Below are 21,359 nucleotides of genomic sequence, written 5' to 3' on the forward strand. Positions count from 1 at the left end.
TCAGGTTTTCCGTCGGCAATAGAAGCAGACACAATCATAATTATGATTTTCAAACCATAAGCCAGGTTTGTGTTCATTAGGCAGAAGGACTACCTTGACTTGTCCAATAAGAAATGCTCCTTTTCATTTACCGTTGCAAATGTTTTCTATCGAATGCCCTAATGAGCATGACCCAGGGTTAGTCAGAAGGACGTCTTGTCAAGCGGACTAATGCACAAGCATGACATGTCATACAGCATTGATTGTTAGAATATGTACAAATGATTTTATTAGCATGATTTGAACAATTATTTACAATAAGTTAATGGACTGTGGGATAAGATAAAATATGTCTCGACTCAAACTGTTACTTGCTTCATGACTGCCTGCTCCCCGAAAACTTGCTTGAAGTATACCACATGCTCCTCACAGTGCTCACCTATTGGCCAATCAAAACAGAGTATTAGGGCAAAGGTCAGTCAATACATGCCAGTGCAGCTAGGTGGAGACTAATTCATTTATTAGCTATTCATGTATTAATTAGTAATTTATTCCCAGGTTTATTTATTTATTACCTCACTGCAAACATGTCGATTGTGTTTTTACCATTAATACCCATTGTGTCCTTATTAATTTATACATTTCTTAAAATTGTATACAGTATTTAGACAGGTATATGCTACGCTGCTTGTCATCCTCTTGGATTGCAGTTTACGTTGATAATGTGGGTGTCTATTAAACCTGAAACCTATAGGATAAAGGTTCACAATCACTGCTACTCTCCCACTCACACATGTTCAAAGTTTCAAAGAAGCCATGCAATTGTGGTAAGAATTTTATGCTTGGGAACAATCATAGATGCATCCACATGAATAGAAAAGCAACAGTTTCAGCACATGCCTGTTGTTCCTGGCTTAGCAGAGTTATTATTTGGGTCAAGGCAATCTAATATAAATCACACAGAGGGAGGGCACTCATTCATTATTGAACACAACAGCATTACCAACATTTCTACCACAGAATAGAGTCCATGTGAGAATTATTTCTACGGTCATTACAAAGGATTTAGTCAGACCAGAGCCATAAAAATACATAGTCTGGCGTCACTCCTAGACAATTTATTCAACCTATCGGTGTGTATAAGTCAAGCCATCTGGCTAAAGACAATGTGGTTCTAGATGAAGTGTTCTGCTATGTGGGCCATGGAGAAAAGTAGTGCACTACATAGGGAATAGGGGGCCAATTGAGCTGCAGACCTAGTGTAGTGGTGTCACATCACCTGGGTTGAAGCTGGGGTTGCCTCTCAGACGCAGGTTCCTCTGCTCGAAGAACCGGAAGATGGTGTAGAAGAGCATCTGGTCGGCCGTCTGGCATGCCGCGTCTAGGAACTTGCGGGCGGAGATGTTGTCGTGGCCACCCACGCTGCGGATGAAGCGCAGCGCACCCAGCACCTGCTGTCTGGACAGGAGCACCTCCACGATCTCATCATTGGCTGTGGACAGTCTCTGTTACACACATACACACATAGATGTATGATGTTATAGATCAGCATGTTACACACACATACTGTAGATCAGAACGTCACATGGGAAACCATCACTGTGCTGACTCAAACAAAACAAACTAGATGTATTGTTATAACTCAGCCATGAATGGAGTTTGTTCACTTCAAGGTTCCTTATTTGCTATAATTAGCTGGACCAATACAACTAATGGAACTTTAAAATGGGATTCTCTGGAAAAACATTAAACTCTCCAAAGGACTTTGGATGTCCTGTGTGATATTCGATAGCTGTTTAAACAGTGTGTGTTTGTTTTTTGAGGGAGTGTGTGTGTTTGAATGTGTGCATAAGGCATCCTACCTTCAACATATCCAGGGAAAGCTGGTGTGCAGGGGGGTATGTGCTTTCTAGAGACAGCAGCAAACAGGCCTTAGAGAGAATGATGATGCACATGGTAATTCCATGACCAATCAAAATAAAGATCTTACTGTAGAACTTTTTTGAGGTCAGCTCAAACAATGAAACGAGAGAGAGAGAGAGAGTAAATAATCAACCACTATTAGAGCAACATCATGCCTTTTATCCTTCAAACAAAGTTATCCGGTGAGAAATGGGATCACAGGAGGAGTAGATAGGGGAAGAGTTTCCCACGCATTATATTGGGTAAAATACCATGTAAGAATTGTGAAAGACCTGGGTCAAACACATACGTCAAAGGGCTTTACTATTGTTTCCAATGTACCAGGAAAACCATATGAACTGTAGCTCAAGCTTTTATTTGAAGTATTTGAAATGTATTTGACCCAGGTCTATTCTGAAGCATTGCGTCTTCAGTGAACAGCTTGCTAGCCCTTTGTCCCAAACGTTGTATTACTCCACTGAATACCCAAAAGATATTGATGACTATAGGACCAAACTACCATGAAATAGTTGAGCTGTATGTAGTAACTGCTGAATCACCAGTGGCTTAGAGTCGCTGAGGACGTGGTACTGGAGGAACTGATGGAGCATGTAGAAGAGCTTGTGCTGAACCAACATCTTAATGACCAGCTCATACAGGTAATGCTGGGGGGGAAACAGAGAATGGTTATTAAATTGTTGCATCTGAGGTCCTAGAGTGTGCAGCTCTCTTTTTCTTTTTGAAGTGTTCTACTCCGCTAGCCAGTACCTCGCCTAAACAGGTGTGCATTCCTTTCGCCTCCGGAAACAGAGAGTGCACCTTAATATTTCAATATTATCTCCAGGGCAATATGGACCAATAAATATGTAGGATCTACAGGAACATAAAGTATACTAATGTAGCACTGGCAACATGTTACAACATGAAACGGTGGCATCTCGCCATAACTCATAAAAGAATATAATAGGTTCTGATAAAGCCTCCACAAAGGCTCCTTTTCTGCAAGTACCTGCACGGTGATCTGGACCTGGTTGAGTGAGCGAATGTACTCCATCAGCACAGCAATTATAAACTTGTGAGACGTGTCCTGTTGGAGGGGTGAAACAATATAATGTTCAGTCATCTTACAGGTAATTGAGATTATTATTATTATAAGGCAGCCATTGAAATATGTGCTTTGCCGCAGTCACCTTTTTCTCTGAGAAGGAGGACAGGACGTGGGTGTACATGTCTGACTGGTCGATAACCGCCTGCCTCCGGACGGGCCTCTCCCGAGCAGCGCTGCCTCGGCTGGGACCAGACTCCGTAGCCTGGAAGAGATCAACAGGAAAGAACAAAAGTCATGTCACTGAAAGAGACCGTGTGTGAGCTACTGATCCGCCGTAACACGGATGAGAAAACTCTAATCTGTTCAGCTGATTATAACATCTACATCCTTTGTGTTATTCAAATTACGAGATCAACATTGTTAAGACATATCCAATAGTGAGATATCACTACTCTTCTAAATATATTTTCACTGTGTCCCTTGATTTTCAAATGACTTAAGTGAACTAACACAATTAGCTTTTCTGTGCATTTATAATAATGTAAGTAATATCATTGAAGTACATTCATTTATCCACATGCATACTCACTCTGATCATGCCTTACTAACAGTCAAGACAGCTGTGCTAGAAACAGTGTGACTTTCGTTATGCAGTGTTTTCATAGACTGTACTCACCACAGTGTAGGTCTGCTCTGCCTCCAAGTACTCTTTGTAAACTTGGTTGAGTTTGTCGAACACTGTGGCCACCACTGGTAAGCCCCCCTTATCTCCCCCGTTGAGCACTGAAACACAGTGCGTGAACACTATCTACGGGCACTATGGTTTAGGGGTTCTCTAATCATGAACAAACTCCACTTCTTGTTTTATTAGTGTGCTTGCTTCAGAAACGAACAGTCTCCCCTATGTTTCACGAGGCAGTCTTACTTTGTGCACACACGGACAAGATTACCATCTTGCAGTCTCGTCTACGCAGGAGGAAGTCCATCAGCTTGCCCTTGTCCTGCAGGAGGTTGACGGTCGGCGGCAGCTTCACCTGCAGATACCACAGATACCCTGAAGCAAAAGGGGAACACACAGCACAGGTCAGACAAGCAGGAGAGAACCTGAGCCCCACCCGGAAACAACCAACTGTAGATCTGAGAAGTTTGGATAGGCGCAAGCAATATGGCAACCATTCTACATAGTCTACCAGAGAACGAGGTGGCTCTCCTACCACAGTAGGTACTGTATACCTATCTGTTCCTATCAGATCTACAGTGAATAGGGGTTAAGGACAAGTGGTGGTTTCTTTTTTATTTAGTATTTTACCCCATTTTTCTCCACAATTTTGTGATATCCAATTGCAATCCAATTACGATCTTGTCTCATCGTTGCAACTCCCCAAAGGGCTCGGGAGAGGTGAAGGTTGAGTCATGCGTCCTCTAAAACATGACCCGCCAAACCTTCGCTCCTTAAAACCCGCTGCTTAACCTGGAAGCCAGCTGCACCAATGTGTCGTAGAAAACACTGTTCAACTGACTATCGAAGTCAGCCTGCAGGCGCCCGGCCAGCCACAAGGAGTCGCTAGGGCGCGATGAGCCAAGTAAAGCCCCCCCGGCCAAACCCTCAATCCCGCTGCGCCACTGGGGAGGCCTACAAGTGGTTGTTCCTGGTTCAAATGAACCCAGACAGTTTGCCAGGACATAGTCGTCTATGGTTAGATGTGTGAATGTTCTTCTCACTCACCTTCGCTTGCACTGATGATGATATCGGGTTGAAAGACGCTCCAAGATGAGGAGTCTGAAGGTCAAGGGAAGCATAGTAATACCACCACCTACCATCTCCATGCTAGCCGTCCCAATTATCATTGATACCATTCCATTGACACAAGTGTCGCCGTAGCTCATCTAGCTACTAGCGTTTCATAAAGGATACATAGTTCACAAGGCACAGGAGGCTGGGTGGGTACAGCAGCAAGACCTATGGAGACAGGGAGACGTGAAGTTCGTTTCTGTCATGGGTTTAAGAGACATGGGATGGAACATAAGGGAGCGCAAGGAGAGGAAAAAAACTGTTTTCAAAAGTGACAGATGGGAGTGAAGTTCTGAAAGTTCTGTAATGTCTCACACAGTATGACACATGGGGGCAGAAAAAATAAAATAACAGACAGAGAGAGACAACTGGAGGGACAGGCAGACAACACAGGCACAGAGACAAATATAAACTCAGCCAGTCAGACAGACAGTCGGTAAGGACCGGCATGGCCACATACAGTAGTCAATCCATGTAGCCTATACCTGTTAGGGGAATCCTGTAGGGGTGGATGGAGCGACCAGGCAACACAGGCTGATGGACGTTAAGGGCACAGTCAGGCTCCCGCAGCTTGATGTCAAATATGATGGAGGTCTGAAACAGAAGACATTATCTACATCATTCAGGACTGAACGTGTTTGGACATTGGATATGGAACAACATGATAGTAGTCTTTTTTTTGTCTAACTTTGAGGCTGCCGCGAACTTGGGACTATAAGGTTCTTTCTGAATTTTTGTCAAAATGGAGTTATTGACGTACAGTAGCATTGTTCTGTTTAATGTTCTCTACCTACATAGTAGTCTAAATACCCCAATTCATGTTGTCCAATTCAAAAGAATACAAGATTAAAATTGCTGACACCATTCAAACCAATGAGGGTTAAGATCTTTAAAACCAATTATCTCAGAATCATCTTTTTGCAGATAGAATCTTATAGTCCCGAGCTCTCAATTTCTTGCCAAAAGGAACTCACCTGAGAGCTCTGATGATGCACAACAACCAGGTTATCCACCACGTTGAGGGCAAACTTCCCTGTGGTGTTGAGTTTCAACACGTTGGTCTTCTTACAGGATCCCTCCCTGGGAACAACATGCTGTTAGTCAGGACCAATGACTTATATAAACCCTAGATTTCTGATGCTATGTATTAACCATTGAGAAGCTTTGATGCCACCGGTCAGCCATATTGCCCAGGGGCGCCGTGTTGAAGCCACCGTGACTCCATCACTCCCCCACCATTGTAAACAATATTTTTGAAGCTATAGAAATGCATTTATTTTCTACATTTGTTTTTGATGCGTTTATTATATTACAGACACCTTAATGCATACTTTTAAATTAGATTGTGAGCTAAAGATACACATTTTTTTTTTTAAATATCTAAAAAACATTTTCCTCAATGTTTTGGGGGGGGTCCTTCAAAAATGTAATTGAAATACTGTAGAATTCTATTCATTCCAATGGAGGACAGCTCCTACTCCCCATTAAGTTACGAATGTAGACATTAATAAATGCATTTCTATAGCTTCCAAAATATTGTTTAGTGGTGGGGGAGTGCCAAAATGGAGTCACGGTGGCTTCAACACAGCGCCTCCTATCAGTAATCTAGTGTATATATAAACCATTGGTCAGGACAGTGACTGACATAATATGTCACTTTATCCCTTCAGGTATTCCCTATTCATAAATAACACCGTACATATTTAATTTCAAGGTGGTTGAATTAATGTCTCTAGCAACTCTGCATATTAGGGTAATATGGTTGCTGCATGACCTTGTTATTAAGTTAGTAGTATGAATTTCAGCATGTTTAGACCAATGCCCGTTAGGAATATGCTATATGAAATGTAAGATTTACCTGGGTAGCTGATAGAGGACCACCTCAGCACAGGGACTGTCAGTAGTTCTGGAGTGATGCTTCAGATACATTACATACAGCTGACCGTAACTACCATTAGAAACAAAGTGAACAACTCACTTAGCTTTTTATGCTGCCAAAAGTTGTTTGAAAATGTTACTTGAATATCGAGCCAAACTATGACATTTCAATTCAAACACAGATGCAAACATACATGGTGGCCACAGCAATGTCCCTCTCTGTCAGATTGAGCTTGGCTGGCTTGGGAACCACTGGAAGCTCGATCTCAAACTTGGGCATTTTAGACATGGTCCCACTCTGCAGGCACAAACAACAACAGGTAAGTTAACACCATCAAAAACAAGATAACGACAGTGAGCTTGGACAACCACTTTAATCAAATCAAATGAAACACTAACCTATCAAATGTTTGATGAATAGATTTTCAGCAACTTGCAGCTGCTAATGCTTTCTCAAACATAAACATGAGCTTTGGTGGAATATATCGTGTCTTACTGTATCCGGTTGTGGACATGTTTGAAACATTTATTATCTCAGTTGTGACCACTTACTTTGAAGGCAAACGGCTGCAGCACGTTGCCCTGGGCGGTGGTAGAGAGCAGGATGACTGCAGTCTCAGGACAGTACATGTACCAGTTCACATTGACGCTCTGACTCTTCAGCAGCTTCAGGTTGCGTTTGTCAGGAAGCACCTAAACACAGCGGGCATCTCATTGACATACACTTCATCATCTGTCTAATGTCGGAAAAACTGGCACAAGAAGAGATTTTTCTAGAACGCATTTGGAGCCTAGTAGACATCCATATATACATGCTTTTTCCAGGTACAATTTGACCTTACACAGCGCTTACAGCGCAGTAGGGCAAAATCTGCCAACTTCATAGCAGTCAGAGTTAAATTGAGACCTCTAGTGGTTGTAGTTTGAATTGAGATGACCGAGTCACATAAGCTTCATGTGACAATGTTTTAGTATAGAAAAGAACAATACAAGTTCAATTCAACCGATTGTGTTACAATAATCTAGGACACAGTGCATTCCTAAACCACAAAACAACTAGCTTATTACTCCCTTATCACAAGAAATAGGAGTCGTAAAATATACACTGAGCGTATCAAACATTAGGAACACCTGCTCTTTCCATGACATAGATTGACCAGGTGAAAGCTATGATCCCTTACTTATGTCACTTGTTAAATCTACTTCAATCAGTGTAGATGAAGGGGAGGAGAATTTTTAAGCCTTGAGACATGGATTGTGTATGTGTGCCATTAAGAGAGAGAATGGGCAAGACAAAATATTTAAGGCGAACCGGTTTAAGTGTGTCAAGAAATGCCACGCTGCTGGGTTTTTCACGCTCAACAGTTTCCCGTGTGTATCAAGAATGATCCACCACCCAAAAGTCATCCAGCCAACGACAAAGGAGTCCATGCCCTGACAAATTGAGGCTGTTCTGAGGGCAAAGGGGGTTAGGGGGGGGGGGTGGCAACTCAATATTAGAAAGGTGTTCCTAATGTGTTGTACACTCAGTGTAGTTACCTGGTAGACCTCAATTCCCTGGTCAGTGATGAAAACGATTTCATTCCAGTTGGTCCAACAGAAGCCCAAAATACTGGCATTCTTCATCTGCCAATCATAACATTTGAATATCAAAACCACAACTATAGAAGATTTGACTCATGCTTAGTTGCACCTATGTAGAAATGACAGCTATTTTTAACTTGAAACATTTGACACTGGATATGCTTGCATACCTTACATTCCTGGGAGCATTCCAAATGCGGATAATCCGGTATGAAGTTTATGAAATCCTAAAATAAAACAGAGGCTTTCGGTCAGGCCATCAGCATGGAAACACAATGTTGGGATAACTTAGAGGTAGGCTACCTTCATTGAGTCGGGAATGATTTACGTAATGCATTACCACAGATTTTGGTGTTCTCTGGACAGCCAAAATCTTATTTCCGATCGAAAACTTAATGCACTTCACCTCTCCTTTGTCATCCATTCTGTGAAGAAAATACATACTTTCATGAGATCATCATCACTGATCTTACAATATTTATCATCACAAGTTATGAGCAATGTTGTTACCTGAAGGCAACTGAGTTTTTGTCATCTGGTCCTTTAACCACAACCCCAGTGGCACCCCCTGATCGTACTGCAAACACCTGAATGGGCAAACAGAGGAAGCTCAATATATAAAAGGATTTGGGCGGTAAATATTACATTTAGATAGGGTAGCAATAGAATGATGCATAAAATTGAGGGTTACTCCTTGTCTAGTCTGGTAAATGTATTGCCAGTGGAGAAACATGTGTTAATGTTGACTATATACTATAGCTAACCAATTTGTCTACCTCCTTTACTTACCGAGGTAAACTTGGTTTTATATTCAGACATTTGGACATTCAACAGACATTCGCCAAAAGCCATTTACAAATGTAAAAATCAATAACTAATTCACCTTGTCAGAGAATCATCAAACTAGATATGATTTATTCTATAAATGTCATGCATACTTTTACAACCTCTGTTTTGAATACAAATTCCAGTTTTGATTTGATAGAAATACATAAAAAATATATCTATTTAAAGATGTAAAAATCAATAACTAATTCAACATCAAACTATGTATGATTTATTTTATAAATGTTTTGAGTAAAAATTCCAGTTTTCACTTGATAGAAATACATAACATCTCTAAAATGCCATGTAAAGCTATATAAATCAATAATGTTTTCACTCATTATGACATAATCATCAAACTAGGTAGGATTTATTCTTTAAATGTCTAGTATACTTTTACAACCTTTGCTTTGAGTAGAAATTCCAGTTTTGATTTGATAGAAATAGATACAATCTCCAATATTGCATTTAAAGATGAAGAAATCAATAACTAATTCAGTGATTGTCGCAGAAAAAGTGAAAATATGCGTTTATTTGCAATAACTTTAAAGAAATGTTCATTTCAAGTGCATGAAGTTAGACAATGTTTATATAAAGTTTTACAATGTTTACAATCTTAAATTGTATGCCCAATCAATTTTGCATTTTTGGTGCAACAGTTCCACATGTTAAAGTAGTTACAAGGCACAACAGTCATTTATTTATGCGTCTAATTTAACAGCCAAGAGGCCCCTTCCAATCATTTTATATTTTGGCTTTGTTGAAGTTCGTCTTCGTCATCCCCAGACAAGCTGAATGGTACCATCTCCTGAGGTAATAGATTCAAATGTTCAACACTTACAGCCAAATGTTTAATATCACAGGTATTCCCAGAACACATTCTGGAAAGTCTATAGATACAGTGGTCAGTGGTCACTTTATTAGGTACAAACCCTTTTGCATTTGGAACAGCGTTAATTCGTAACGGTTGATGAAACTGGGAAAGGAGACAGACTTTAAGTCCAGTTGGAGTTTATTACAGTCAGTACAAGTTTTGGAACTTTTCTAAGTTACAAAAGACCATCAGACTGTGCTGTCATTTTGTACATTCTAAAGTTCAAACAAACAGTAACAGAATACCTGAATACTTCTCTGCGTGCTTTAGTGTCTAGCAAGCCAAGACCACGGGACTTGGTGTATGTAGGAGCAGTTTTTTTCATGAATAGGGTGGTGAACCTAATAAAGTGGCAAATGAGTGTAGATATCACAGACAACTCCTTTTGAGCAGTGTCTGTCTGTTATATGTTTGATCAATGGGTATGATGGTACATCTTATCCCCAAGATCCTCATAGGCTCATTTGGATATATAGAGTTGGAGGTAAAGAAAAAATATAAAACTAGGACATTAAAACACTGGCAGAATTCCACATCCATTCACATCAAATATATATTTTAATGTATACATACCCTTCTAAGGCCACTGTCTTTCTGGACATTTTAAAAGGTTTGCAAATAGTTATTTCTGCAAGGAATGTGAATTGAAAGGGATATGGTAATACCTATGTAGGTGACTTAGTTTCTCCACTGGTATAATGGCTATAATGTGTGGTAGTTGCACACCTCTCTGCTGAATTATGTAGAGCTGATTTGGGCTAGTTGATATTGTTTTCGGTGAAAAAACTCATTTTCACGTAGGCTTTGTGCTAGCAGTTTAAGAGAGAAAGAGAGAAAATAGCATAGGGACAGCCTGGTTGAAGTCCTAGTTTTTAATGTTTAGTGCCAGTAGATTGCAGAGGGGTTTAGAGACAAATCATAATGTAAGAAGTGGACTGTACTGTTCTTATATTAGTGCTTTTTCCATTATCCACCTTCTGGTATCTTTCAATACCCATGCTAATACATATATTTTTTGTACCTTTATTTAACTAGGGAAGTCAGTTAGAACACATTTTTATTTTCAATGATGGCCTGGAACAACAGATTTGTACCTTGTCAGCTCAGAGATTTGAACTTGCAACCTTTCGGTTACTAGCCCAACACTCCAACCACTAGGCTACACTGCCACCCACTACTGTTCAGAAGTTTGGGGTCACTTAGAAATGTCCTGTTAAATTAGAGACATAAAAATAAATGACTCTTGTGCCTTGTAACTACTTTAAAATGTGGAACTGTTGCACTAAGAATGCAAACATTGATTTTGCATACAATTTAAGATTGTAAACATTGAACAACTTTATGTAAATATTGTCTAACTTGATATAGAACAAATTGAAAGTAACATTTCCTTAAAGCTATTGCAAATACATGCATATTTTCACTTTTTTCTGCGACAATCACTGAATTAGTTATTGATTTATACCTCTTTAAATGGCATATTACAGATGTTATGTCGTTCTATCAAATCTATCAAAATAATATTTACTCAAGACAAAGGTTGTAAAATTATGCTAGACATTTATTGAATAAATCATACATAGTTTGATGTTTCTGGGAGAAACAGTGAATTAGCTATTGATTTATACCACTTTAAATGGCATTTTACAGAATTTACGTATTTCTATCAAATCAAAACTGGAATTTGTATTCAAAACAAAGGTTGTAAAAGTACACTAGACATTTCTAGAATAAATCATATATAGTTTTATGATTCTGTGACAAACGGTGAATTAGTTATTGATTTATACAGCTTAAATTGCATTTTAAAGATTGCATGTATTTCCATCAAATCCAAACTGGAACTTTTATTCAAAACAAAGGTTGTAAAAGTATACTAGACATTTATAGAAAACCATATATAGCTGTATGTTTCTGTGACAATCAATTAATTCGTTTTTGATTTTAACCATTTTAAATAGCTTTTGGCGAATGTCTGTTGAACGTGAATATAAAACCAACTTTACCGACCATATTAAATGAGTCATACTGTATGGCTACACCTTTACGGTTGACAGCCATCCTCATCTAGTTAGCTATATGTTCTTGCCGAATGAAAGGAAATGTAAATGTCTTAAAAGTACAAATTCACGGATTATGTATTTAGCTAGCTATAAACGAGCTAACTAAAAGCATGTAGCTATCTATATCAGTGTGGTGTCAAGAGCATAATCCTGCTAGCTAGCTGGCGTTGGGACACAATATCGGGAGTGGATTAGTCAAACGATGTGTCCCAAAACCACTAGCCAACTAACGTTAGCTAGCCTAGGCTACTGTACCTGTTTATTCGCTTCGTCGAAAAACACATTGTTGACGCTTGACGCATTTTCAAATTGCACAGGGTTTTCACAAAGTTCGAGGTAGTGTTCCTCACTCATTGTGAACTTTCAGTTATGCTATGATGTCTTGTAGTTGTCAAGTGTTTGTGCTGTATAACGATTTCAGAACTGATTTGTACGAAAGATAGGTTGGTCACTAGTCAGTCATAAACCCCGCCTATTTGATCATCTTAAAATGTGATATAAAAACGAAACTTAACCCACTGTTAATCTTGTGCATAACCCTTAACATCACCTTTTTTGTTTTCATACATTTTTACATCGTCATTTTGATATAGTGGCTGTGCTTGCTAACTAGCGAAACAAAGGTCCAAAAACCTCTCTAGGGTTAAGTTCCGGTTTGAAAATCATGTAAATCACGCGAATCGCCTACCATAGTAAATGTCCCTTTCAAAATACAAATCACATCGTCAAACTTCGAACTCAAACGCTCCAAAAAGGTACGGGTAGTTTCTGGTGGCCTTAAAACATTTTACAAGATGGATTGTAGTTACACAAAGGTTGCTTGTTATATATTTGCTAGTGTAGGTGTGGTTTGGTGTCTTCCAGCAGCTTCTGCTCCATTTGTCCAGAGCGAAGCAAAATAAATGACAATGCATAACTTATTTTCACCATTTATTTCCACCATAATATTGAAATTACAGAGAGTAGCCAAACATGACAGCTCCATTGTAAGAACGGACCTCAATGCAAAAAACTCATTCTGTCTTCAGTCAAGACAGCACCTTTTCATGATTAAAATATTCACTGATACTTTGGGCTCTCCATCAAAATGTTGGATGACAATTTGTTTCATTCAGAACATAATGCAAAACCCTTTTCATTTGAGCTCAGTTTACTTGAGAAGATAACTAATAATGTCCTGAATGCTGGTTACTAATACTCTAATTTAAAAAGCAATTATTGTGTGTGCATGTAGATGCATTGTCTGTCTGTCAGACATCTCCATCCATTCCATTTACAGCCGTAGTAACGGAATGAGATGTTGACATTTCATGGAAGGTGGTTTGGAGCCTTTTTAGCCCAATGAAGCCTATGACACCATTTTAGGATGCAGCGACCTTTCGACCTCTTGCATACCTCAGAGACCATGGGGGGGTTTACTCGACCCATTCTCTCAAACAATCACCCAAACAGGTTCCATGTAGCTATTCATGGTGTCTAATATCTCATTGTTAATCATCGTCGTGTAATAGGGGAGGTCCTCCGTCGCTGAAGTTGTACATTTTCTTGCCCCTTCTCTGCACGTGGTCCTCATTCATCTTCTCCAGTGCCTCAATCTAGAAAACGACAACTTTGTATGAAAATTACTATTTTAATCCCAGGTTTCTGGTAAGCATTGTGACGAATGCATTTGTGGCACTTGATACAATTTCATTTGATGGATTAGGGTCAAATTCCAGTATAAACATCCCCACAGCAAAAAGGCACTTTAGTACATGATAGATTTTGATGCTGTGTGGGACTAGATAACATGAGAGCCCACTTTAAAACGGCCTGAAAAATGCATTTCTGTAAATTCAATGCAATTACATCTTCACCAGAGAAATAAATGCCTCATATGGGCCTCAATGTTTTCTGACCTGGGCAAGGAACTCTGCCTCGCTGTCACCACTGAGCTGCAGCCCAGACACAACATTGAAGAGCTCGTACATGTTCATGGCCTCAGACACCCCGCCCTTCTGGAAGAACTGCGTTGAAGAAAAAATAAATAATAATAAAAAAAGATATATATTAAAACCAACAGCTTTGTCACTGATACAAAGCTGGTCTAAGAATAGTTTACATATTGGTTTCCACTTTTGCTCATTTTCCACCAACATTCATTGCATGTTTTGAGGAGTGGCAGCTAAATATATTATCCATTCAAATGGATTGTCAATTGTTGTGACAGATAATCAGGACTTTAGTCAGTATTTACTGTGAGATGTACATAATAACAGCCCATTTAAACCTACAGTACTTGGATAACTGTGAGCTAACTTACCGTGGCCACGTTCCTGCAGTCCCTGAATAGGAACTCATGGCTGTGAGGGTGATTGGGCTCGATGGATTGACTCACGTCAATCAGCCAAACCTTCAAAAGACAAGATGATTACACCACTCAAGGTAGAATCTCATGCCTGAATTTCCAGTGTAAAAATAAATGTGTAGATTGACCCACTTGGATAAAAAAAAAGGTTAAGACGAAAAGGATAAATAGCGTACCTTGCCCTCATGCCACAGCATGTTGTATTCACTCAGGTCAGCGTGGACGAGGTTACACTCCTGATACAACTGTTGCATCATCTGCAAGGACAGAGACATCCAGGGGTCAAAGTGATCCGGGTAACTGTGGACACTCATCACTATAGAACTAGTGCTTACAACCAGGCGTATTAGTAAAACGTATGAAACTATATACCAATAGAACCATGTGTATGTTAGTGCATGGTGGTAAAGCTGCACTTACATGAACCACTTGGTAATAGGCCCTCTTCATGTCCTCAGAGCCCAACATGGCCTCCTTCAGTTTGGGAGCCGGCACATGGTCCTTGCCAATGAACGACATCACAAGGATGTGCTTCTTCAGAACCACCACCTCGGGGCATGGGATGCCAGCTTTCTTCATACTGATGGAGTAGAGGGGAGGGAAAGAGAGACCATGAGCCATACACAGTTGGAGCTTTGGAATCAAATTTTTTGTATGGCTATAGTTTGGCCATTTACTGTAGATAATTTGATATTAAAAAAACTATATGAAAAGGTTATTTGAATTGAGTTTAGATTTTTTTTTAAATCAGGTGAATTGGTGTTGGTCCATATACAGTGTACAAAACATTAAGGACACCTTCCTAATATTGAGTTGCGCACCCCCACCACTTTTGCCCTCAGAACATCCTTAATTCGTCGGAATCTACAAGGTGCCGAAAGCTTTCCGCAGGGAAGCTGGCCCATGTTGACTCCAATGCCAGTTGTGTCAAGTTGGCTGGATGTCTTTTGGGTGGTGAAGCTTTCTTGATTAAAAAAAATCCAGCAGCGTTGCAGTTCTTGACACAAACCGGTGCGCCTGGAACCTACTACCATACCCGGTTCAAAGGCACTTAAATATTTTGTCTTGCCCATTCACCCTCTGAACGGCACACATTCACAATCCATGCCTCAATTCTCTCAAGGTTAATCCTTCTTTAACCTATCTCCCCCTTCATCTACACTGATTGAAGTGGATTTAACAAGTGACGTCAATAAGGAATCATAGCTCAGTCCCATGGAAAGAGAAGGTGTTCTTAATGTTTTGTACACTGTGTAGGTGACATCGCCACCACCCACCGAGCCAGGTTGTGCATCTCCTTCTCAGCCCACAGGCGGATGATCGTGCGGGGGTTCAGCTTGCTGAAGCGGTCTATGAAGCGGTAGTCATCCTTGATGTACTTGTCACGGTTCTTGAACTCGTTGAGTGTGGTCTTGAAGACCTTGAGCACACACTCATCTGGGACAGCATTATTCTCCATGCTAGGAGAGGAAAAACACACACGCAACAGTATTGAAACAAACTTAATTAACAGACATTTAAGGAAGTAGCTCTGTACCAAAATATATAATCGTTTTTTATTTTAAAACAACTATGGCTAATGACAAATAGCAAATAAGGCTACTGCTATAGAATCTCTGTCAATGATTGTCATCACAATGTAAATGTCATGCCACAACCTTAGGCAACCACAGTTGGGGAAATTTCTATTCAGATCCGACTCATCTTCAGGCAGGTAACACCTTTAGGGTCAGCCAATTCAAGGTGTGGGTTCTTGCGACAACTTGTACACGATGACACCCTCACCTTCCCCCATTTGCGTGGAACACCACAGACTCCTTTCCAGTGCTGATGCAGCCGTTGATGTTCTCCAGAATGCCTGCGTTCACCATTTTGTACATGAGCAGACGGGTCCTTGGGTCCACTGCTTGTTCCTTAGAGAGACAAGGGGAGAAAAAACAAAGGAAAAAAAACTAAGAATCATGAGGAGAGAATTAGGAAAGCATGAAAGTACATTAAAATAATACAGATCTGATTGTATAAGTCTTAGCACAGTGTTATTTTGAAATTCAAAGACTTCTATAGTGGTGAATTTTGCTAATTGTTAGTGCTGAGCAATTAGTGCTTTTTGAGGTCGGTTTTGTTTGATTCTTTTTTCATAATCACGTTTTTAATTAGTTTCAATTATTTGGGTTGAATGCAGTAACACAGAATAAAACAATTAATAAAAGTGCCATGATGGTAGTGACAGCCCATGACCGCTTATCACTCATTTACAGTGGTGGAAAAAAGTACCCAATGTCATACTTGAGTAAAAAGTAAAGCTACCTTAATAGAAAATGACTCAAGTGAAAGTCACACAGTAAAATAATACTTGAGAAAATGTCTAAAAGTATTTGGTTTTAAATCTACTTAAGTATCAAACGTAAAAGTAAAAATTATTTCAAATTCCTTATATTAAGCAAACCAGACTCTTGTATGTTTCATTATTTACAGATAGCCAGGGGCACTCTCCAACACTCGGATATCATTTACAAAGGAAGCATGTGTGAGGCTGCCAGATCAGCGGCAGTAGGGATGACCGGGGATGTTCTCTTGATAAGTGTGTGAATTTGACCATTTTCCTGTCCTGCTTAGTACTCAAAATGTAATGGGTACTTTTGGGTGTCAGGGAAATGTATCGAGTAAAAGTACATTATTTTCTATAGGAATGTAGCGAAGTAAAATAGGTTAAAAATATAAATAGTACAGTACAGATACCCCCCCAAAAAACTTTTGTACTTTAAAGAATTTTTACACAATTGCTCATTAATTGACATTACTTTAATAAAATATTTAAGTTGTGTAAATTAAATTTGTTTTACTTGACTATTATTTTATTCCAAGTCATCATCTCATCTTTATAGAGCTGCTGTCTATGCTGTCAGACAAAATCACTATTTTGTAGTTCTTCAAAGCAAATAAGTCATACTTTTATGACTGCTGAATACCAACTATCAATCACTCATGTATTTTTAGGTAGAGATACCTCGCGAAGCAACAGCTGCTCTCTATATCCCCTCATGATTGCACATTCTGACTCGTCCGTAGCAGGCATGAAAGAAACAGAGCGGACAAGTAGAAGAGCAATGGATTATGGTCTTTGTAGTTAATTACCACATTCTATGCACTAATCTATGTAGAATATTGGCCAGTTGGAAAATACAATTCCCATTAAAGCCTTAGGGGTGGCAGGTAGCCTAGTGTTTAGAGCGTTGGGCCAGTAACCGAAAGGTTGCTAGATCGAATCGAAAGTCAGTTCTCTAGATAGATATTGAACTGAGAAAAAAACAAACGTAATCATATTCTAGTAATTGAACCTACATCAGTCAATTTGTTGTTTTAAAAAAACTTTTCTGTAAATCGCTCAGCACTACTATTTGTATAAACTCACAGCAGTGGAGTGCTCCTTCTTCTCATGCAGCCGTGCACTGCGACGCTGCTCGGAGTAGCAGTGTTGCTTGAGGGAGTTGTACACCTGGTTGGAGAGCTTCAGGTCCATGCCAAGCCCATCTCCCACATTGATCTCTGGGGCAAACTGGGAAGACAAGACAGAGAGGGTGAAATGACTTAAATGTAAATGTGATTTCAAAATGGCTGACAATTCAGAATATGTTCACATCAATGTGTATGCACATCAAGCCACACATTTCAAAGCTAAAGAAGACAACTGCTAATGATGTTAATACCCATGTCTCGGTTTTGGGGAGTAGTGAACTACATGTAGTTCAACTAGGAATTTAACTACATATTGTAGTATCTTGATGGTAGTTTAACTAAATTCAAATCTAGGTAGCTAGGTTACTTTTTTTTTTTGTAACTAACTACAGGAACAACATTTTTTTTGCAAAAATAAAATATTTGTGTTGGCAATAATAGCATTTATTTTTCAGCATCAGACTCACCTAATTCTCACTTGAAACAGTTTTTGTGTTTAGCAGGCTAAATTACACATTCTATTAACATATGAACCCAAAGTGATATGTTTTTGCAATTTGTAGTCAATGACATTTCAGATTTACATACAATAATTTTTCACGAAGTAGTTTGGATGGAGTGAACTACTTTATCAAAGTAACTTTAAGTTTACTTGGTAGCTTGGTAAATCTAGTTAAGGTTATCTTGTTATAACTCTTACATTGTCCATGCGTGCAGTATTCTTCCTGCCACACACAACTTCATCGTGCTTAGTAGTGATGTTCTTGCCTTTCCCAGTAAAGCCTCTCCTTGGAGTTATCGTGGGTTTGTCTGGAATACATTGAACAAAAGTGAATATAGAAAGTTGAAGTATTGCTTTAACATAACCAACCACCAATATCATGAAAAGACCAACAGCCACCAATATTCTATGCAGCAAGACGTTGTCCTCTTACATGTATACAGTAGATGTATAGGACCTAGCTACAATACTAGTATAGGTGTAAAATGACAAAGTGATAGACTTTACCAGCTTTGTAGGGGTCGTCACAACTATCTTGCCAATCAACTTCATCCTCGGAGCTGCCGCTGGCCTCGTAAGGGTGCACCATGCGATAGTTCTCAAAGGAGATGGATACTGCAACATTATATATATCATCTCAAATTCTTCATATTCCCACTTGATTCCTTTTTACACTCCAGAAACTTGGTCATGTTTATTAAGAGTACCAAACAGAGAATATTTTAAAACATATTGCTACTGAAAATGTCTTCCATTTGATGCAGAATGAGCACAAACCTTCGTAGGGTTGTCACGATACAAGTATCACGATCCTACAATACCAGATTTTAAATGGCAAAAAATAAAAACTCTATGGTCCTATAAAAATCTACTTCATGTAAAATTGTGGATGGTATAGCTTGCAAAATAAACAAATGTGACAACATAATACTCTTTGTTTCTAAGATTAGAAGTGTTTTACCCAAGAAATTAAATCCACTTCATGTTTTGTTTCATTGCCACGATAGCTCAGAGTATCGCGATACTGGTATAGCGACAACCCCTGTATGGTTTTAATACAGGACTTGTCCATAGGCTTACGTTTGCTATCGCCATTGAACTTCCTTTCTTCTGTGCGTAGCTGGGTGTCAAACTCCTTGTCAAACTGCATCTGCAGCATCTGAGCCAGCATCAGATCACTGTCTGTCTCTCGCTCCTCACCGGCATCCAGAGCTGCGCTGACACTAAAACAGAGACATAGGATATCAGACATACTTCTCAAAAATAACCCAATGTCAGAGTGGTTTGACTTACAATTAGGATATTAGGTTGGCACATTAAATTGTTAGGAGCATATATAGGGTGCAACTTTTCTTTCTTTACAGTGACACTAACAATTAACACCGAAGTGTACACCAGCTAGACTAGATGGTAAAAATGTCATTTGAAAAATTCCTTACAAGTTCATGAGAATCGATAACACAGACAGGTGATATTAACAGGACTTACTTTGAGAAATCAGGGAAAGAATGACTTTCATCATCCAGTTGCTTGGCCAGCTGCTCGCTCATGACATCAGTGAAGGAGCAGGGACACACCACCTTGGTTGTGGTGGCACCCCATGGACTCTGAAGGACCATTCATTCACATTATTAGCTAGGTAATGGCAAAACACAATACAACATGATTTTTCCCTTTGCGAACACATCTATGTACCACACACATCTATGTACCACGTGCTTGAATAAAGCAGTAACCAATTAGCTAGTTACTAAGCTAGTGAAACTAATTATAACCCAATATTTTGTATAACTAAACCAAATGTTTCAAACGGAACAAATAAGTTACCATTTGCGCGTTCTAGCATTCGTTTGCATTTTTCCGTTAAGGAACGCCTGTTCTGTGAAGTGCGCGTGTGCAATAACTCAATTCGCCTTTCCTAAACAACGCAATTTTTGGGAAACTTTGGCAAAATGTAAAGTCTACAACTTAATTCACTATGTTCGTAACATATTTAAATTTGGGGAACAGAACTGTATTGAGAAAAATGTTAATCGTTGAGAAAATTTGCAGAATGTCGGCCAAAATCCATCTCGTTCTATCTTCTCCAACTGCCGGCCACTGGGCTTCCTCTCACTACCCATATTTGGTAGGGAGTGGAAACGCCAAAAGGATGCTTCACATTTATACATCCGGCGAACCATCTGTGCTATAACCACCGATAGGACAATGTCCTTGCTTTTTCTGACCAATATTACTCATTTGTTCCCAATAGAAACGACAAGCTGTGGTCTATCTTGGTTTAGTTAAATCTTTGCTATAACGTTACCTGTCAGCCATACTGGATTTTAAAAAAGGCAGCCAGGGACATGCCCTGACTTGTCTAACTAGCCAACGTTTGAAGCATGTCAGCCTGTATTGGTTGATAAACGTATGAATTAAGCCAGTGTTAGTTAGATCAATTCACTTATAGCTGTATTTAAAACTAGATCATGTGATCAATTCACTTATAGCTGTATTTAAAACTAGATCATGTTATATGTCCTCTCCCAGACAAACGATTGAAAGGCTCTGTTCTTGCCACGACCAGGGTCATTTTACATGTCCAGAATGTCGGACTGACGACCTAATCTTAGCTAACCAACTCACCTTTGGTACTTCTGCAGTGATCGATATTTGATCCATGACAGTCAGATGTTGGGCTTGATGGTTAATAATGTTTGCGCAAGGACAGGTTTAAAAAGCAGAGCTACGTAGAAAACTGTTGGCTACGACGATATTCTCTTTCGTTAGCTTTCTGAATTAAAAACTTTGTCTATGTGTTAGCTTAAGTCAAATCACTACAGGATTTAAACGTTAATGTCACAAAATAACAAGACTTCAAGAGCTACAGCACAAATTCTCTGACTAACGTTCTTTTTTCCCGAATAAGGAAATGACGTCACCTTCTCTTCTTCCATGACATAATGGCGGTCCGCAAACCAACCTTAAAGGTGAATGCCGCCACCCATTGTGCTGGAGTGTGCGGCCAATCACGGTTTACAACATTTCAAAATCCTCCTACCTGATACAGTACCTCGTATAAAATCAAATAAAAATAGCCGTACTATTCTAATAGACTCTCCCCATC

At 39.4% G+C, this 21,359-nt stretch overlaps 2 protein-coding genes across 6 annotated transcripts; both read right to left on the reverse strand.

The window, feature by feature from the left end:
* Positions 1–238: 238 nt before the first annotated feature.
* On the reverse strand, positions 239–12,574 carry LOC115130183 (regulator of MON1-CCZ1 complex-like). 4 transcript variants are annotated; one of them, XM_029661045.2, is made up of 20 exons: positions 12,201–12,569; positions 8,694–8,770; positions 8,524–8,608; positions 8,354–8,410; positions 8,139–8,225; positions 7,152–7,292; positions 6,794–6,897; positions 6,580–6,669; positions 5,696–5,801; positions 5,207–5,315; positions 4,845–4,889; positions 4,656–4,709; positions 3,855–3,983; positions 3,606–3,712; positions 3,072–3,191; positions 2,891–2,968; positions 2,402–2,546; positions 1,842–1,888; positions 1,259–1,484; positions 239–418 (listed from the first exon to the last, which is right to left on the reverse strand). In XM_029661045.2, exons 1-20 carry the CDS (start codon positions 12,297–12,299, stop codon positions 339–341), a joined length of 1,986 nt encoding a protein of 661 aa, XP_029516905.1. In that variant the 5' UTR covers positions 12,300–12,569; the 3' UTR covers positions 239–338. The 4 variants fall into 4 exon arrangements, with proteins under 4 accessions (XP_029516905.1, XP_029516907.1, XP_029516908.1 ...); XM_029661047.2 differs by having other exon boundaries at positions 1,842–1,910; positions 2,442–2,546; positions 12,201–12,567; XM_029661048.2 differs by lacking the exon at positions 239–418 and having other exon boundaries at positions 1,382–1,484; positions 1,842–1,910; positions 12,201–12,574.
* Positions 12,575–12,862: 288 nt separating this feature from the next.
* LOC115130184 (serine/threonine-protein kinase RIO3-like) lies at positions 12,863–21,170 on the reverse strand. Of its 2 annotated transcripts, none has more exons than XM_029661050.2 (13): positions 20,879–21,170; positions 19,739–19,857; positions 19,331–19,473; positions 18,758–18,865; positions 18,449–18,558; positions 17,705–17,848; positions 16,078–16,205; positions 15,570–15,752; positions 14,713–14,872; positions 14,469–14,549; positions 14,248–14,337; positions 13,844–13,951; positions 12,863–13,540 (listed from the first exon to the last, which is right to left on the reverse strand). In XM_029661050.2, exons 1-13 carry the CDS (start codon positions 20,912–20,914, stop codon positions 13,436–13,438), a joined length of 1,515 nt encoding a protein of 504 aa, XP_029516910.1. In that variant the 5' UTR covers positions 20,915–21,170; the 3' UTR covers positions 12,863–13,435. The 2 variants fall into 2 exon arrangements, with proteins under 2 accessions (XP_029516910.1, XP_029516911.1); XM_029661051.2 differs by lacking the exon at positions 20,879–21,170 and adding an exon at positions 20,078–20,346.
* Positions 21,171–21,359: the final 189 nt, after the last annotated feature.

The sequence above is a fragment of the Oncorhynchus nerka genome, linkage group LG6, assembly GCF_034236695.1.
Source record: "Oncorhynchus nerka isolate Pitt River linkage group LG6, Oner_Uvic_2.0, whole genome shotgun sequence".
Taxonomy (NCBI): Eukaryota; Metazoa; Chordata; class Actinopteri; order Salmoniformes; family Salmonidae; genus Oncorhynchus; species Oncorhynchus nerka.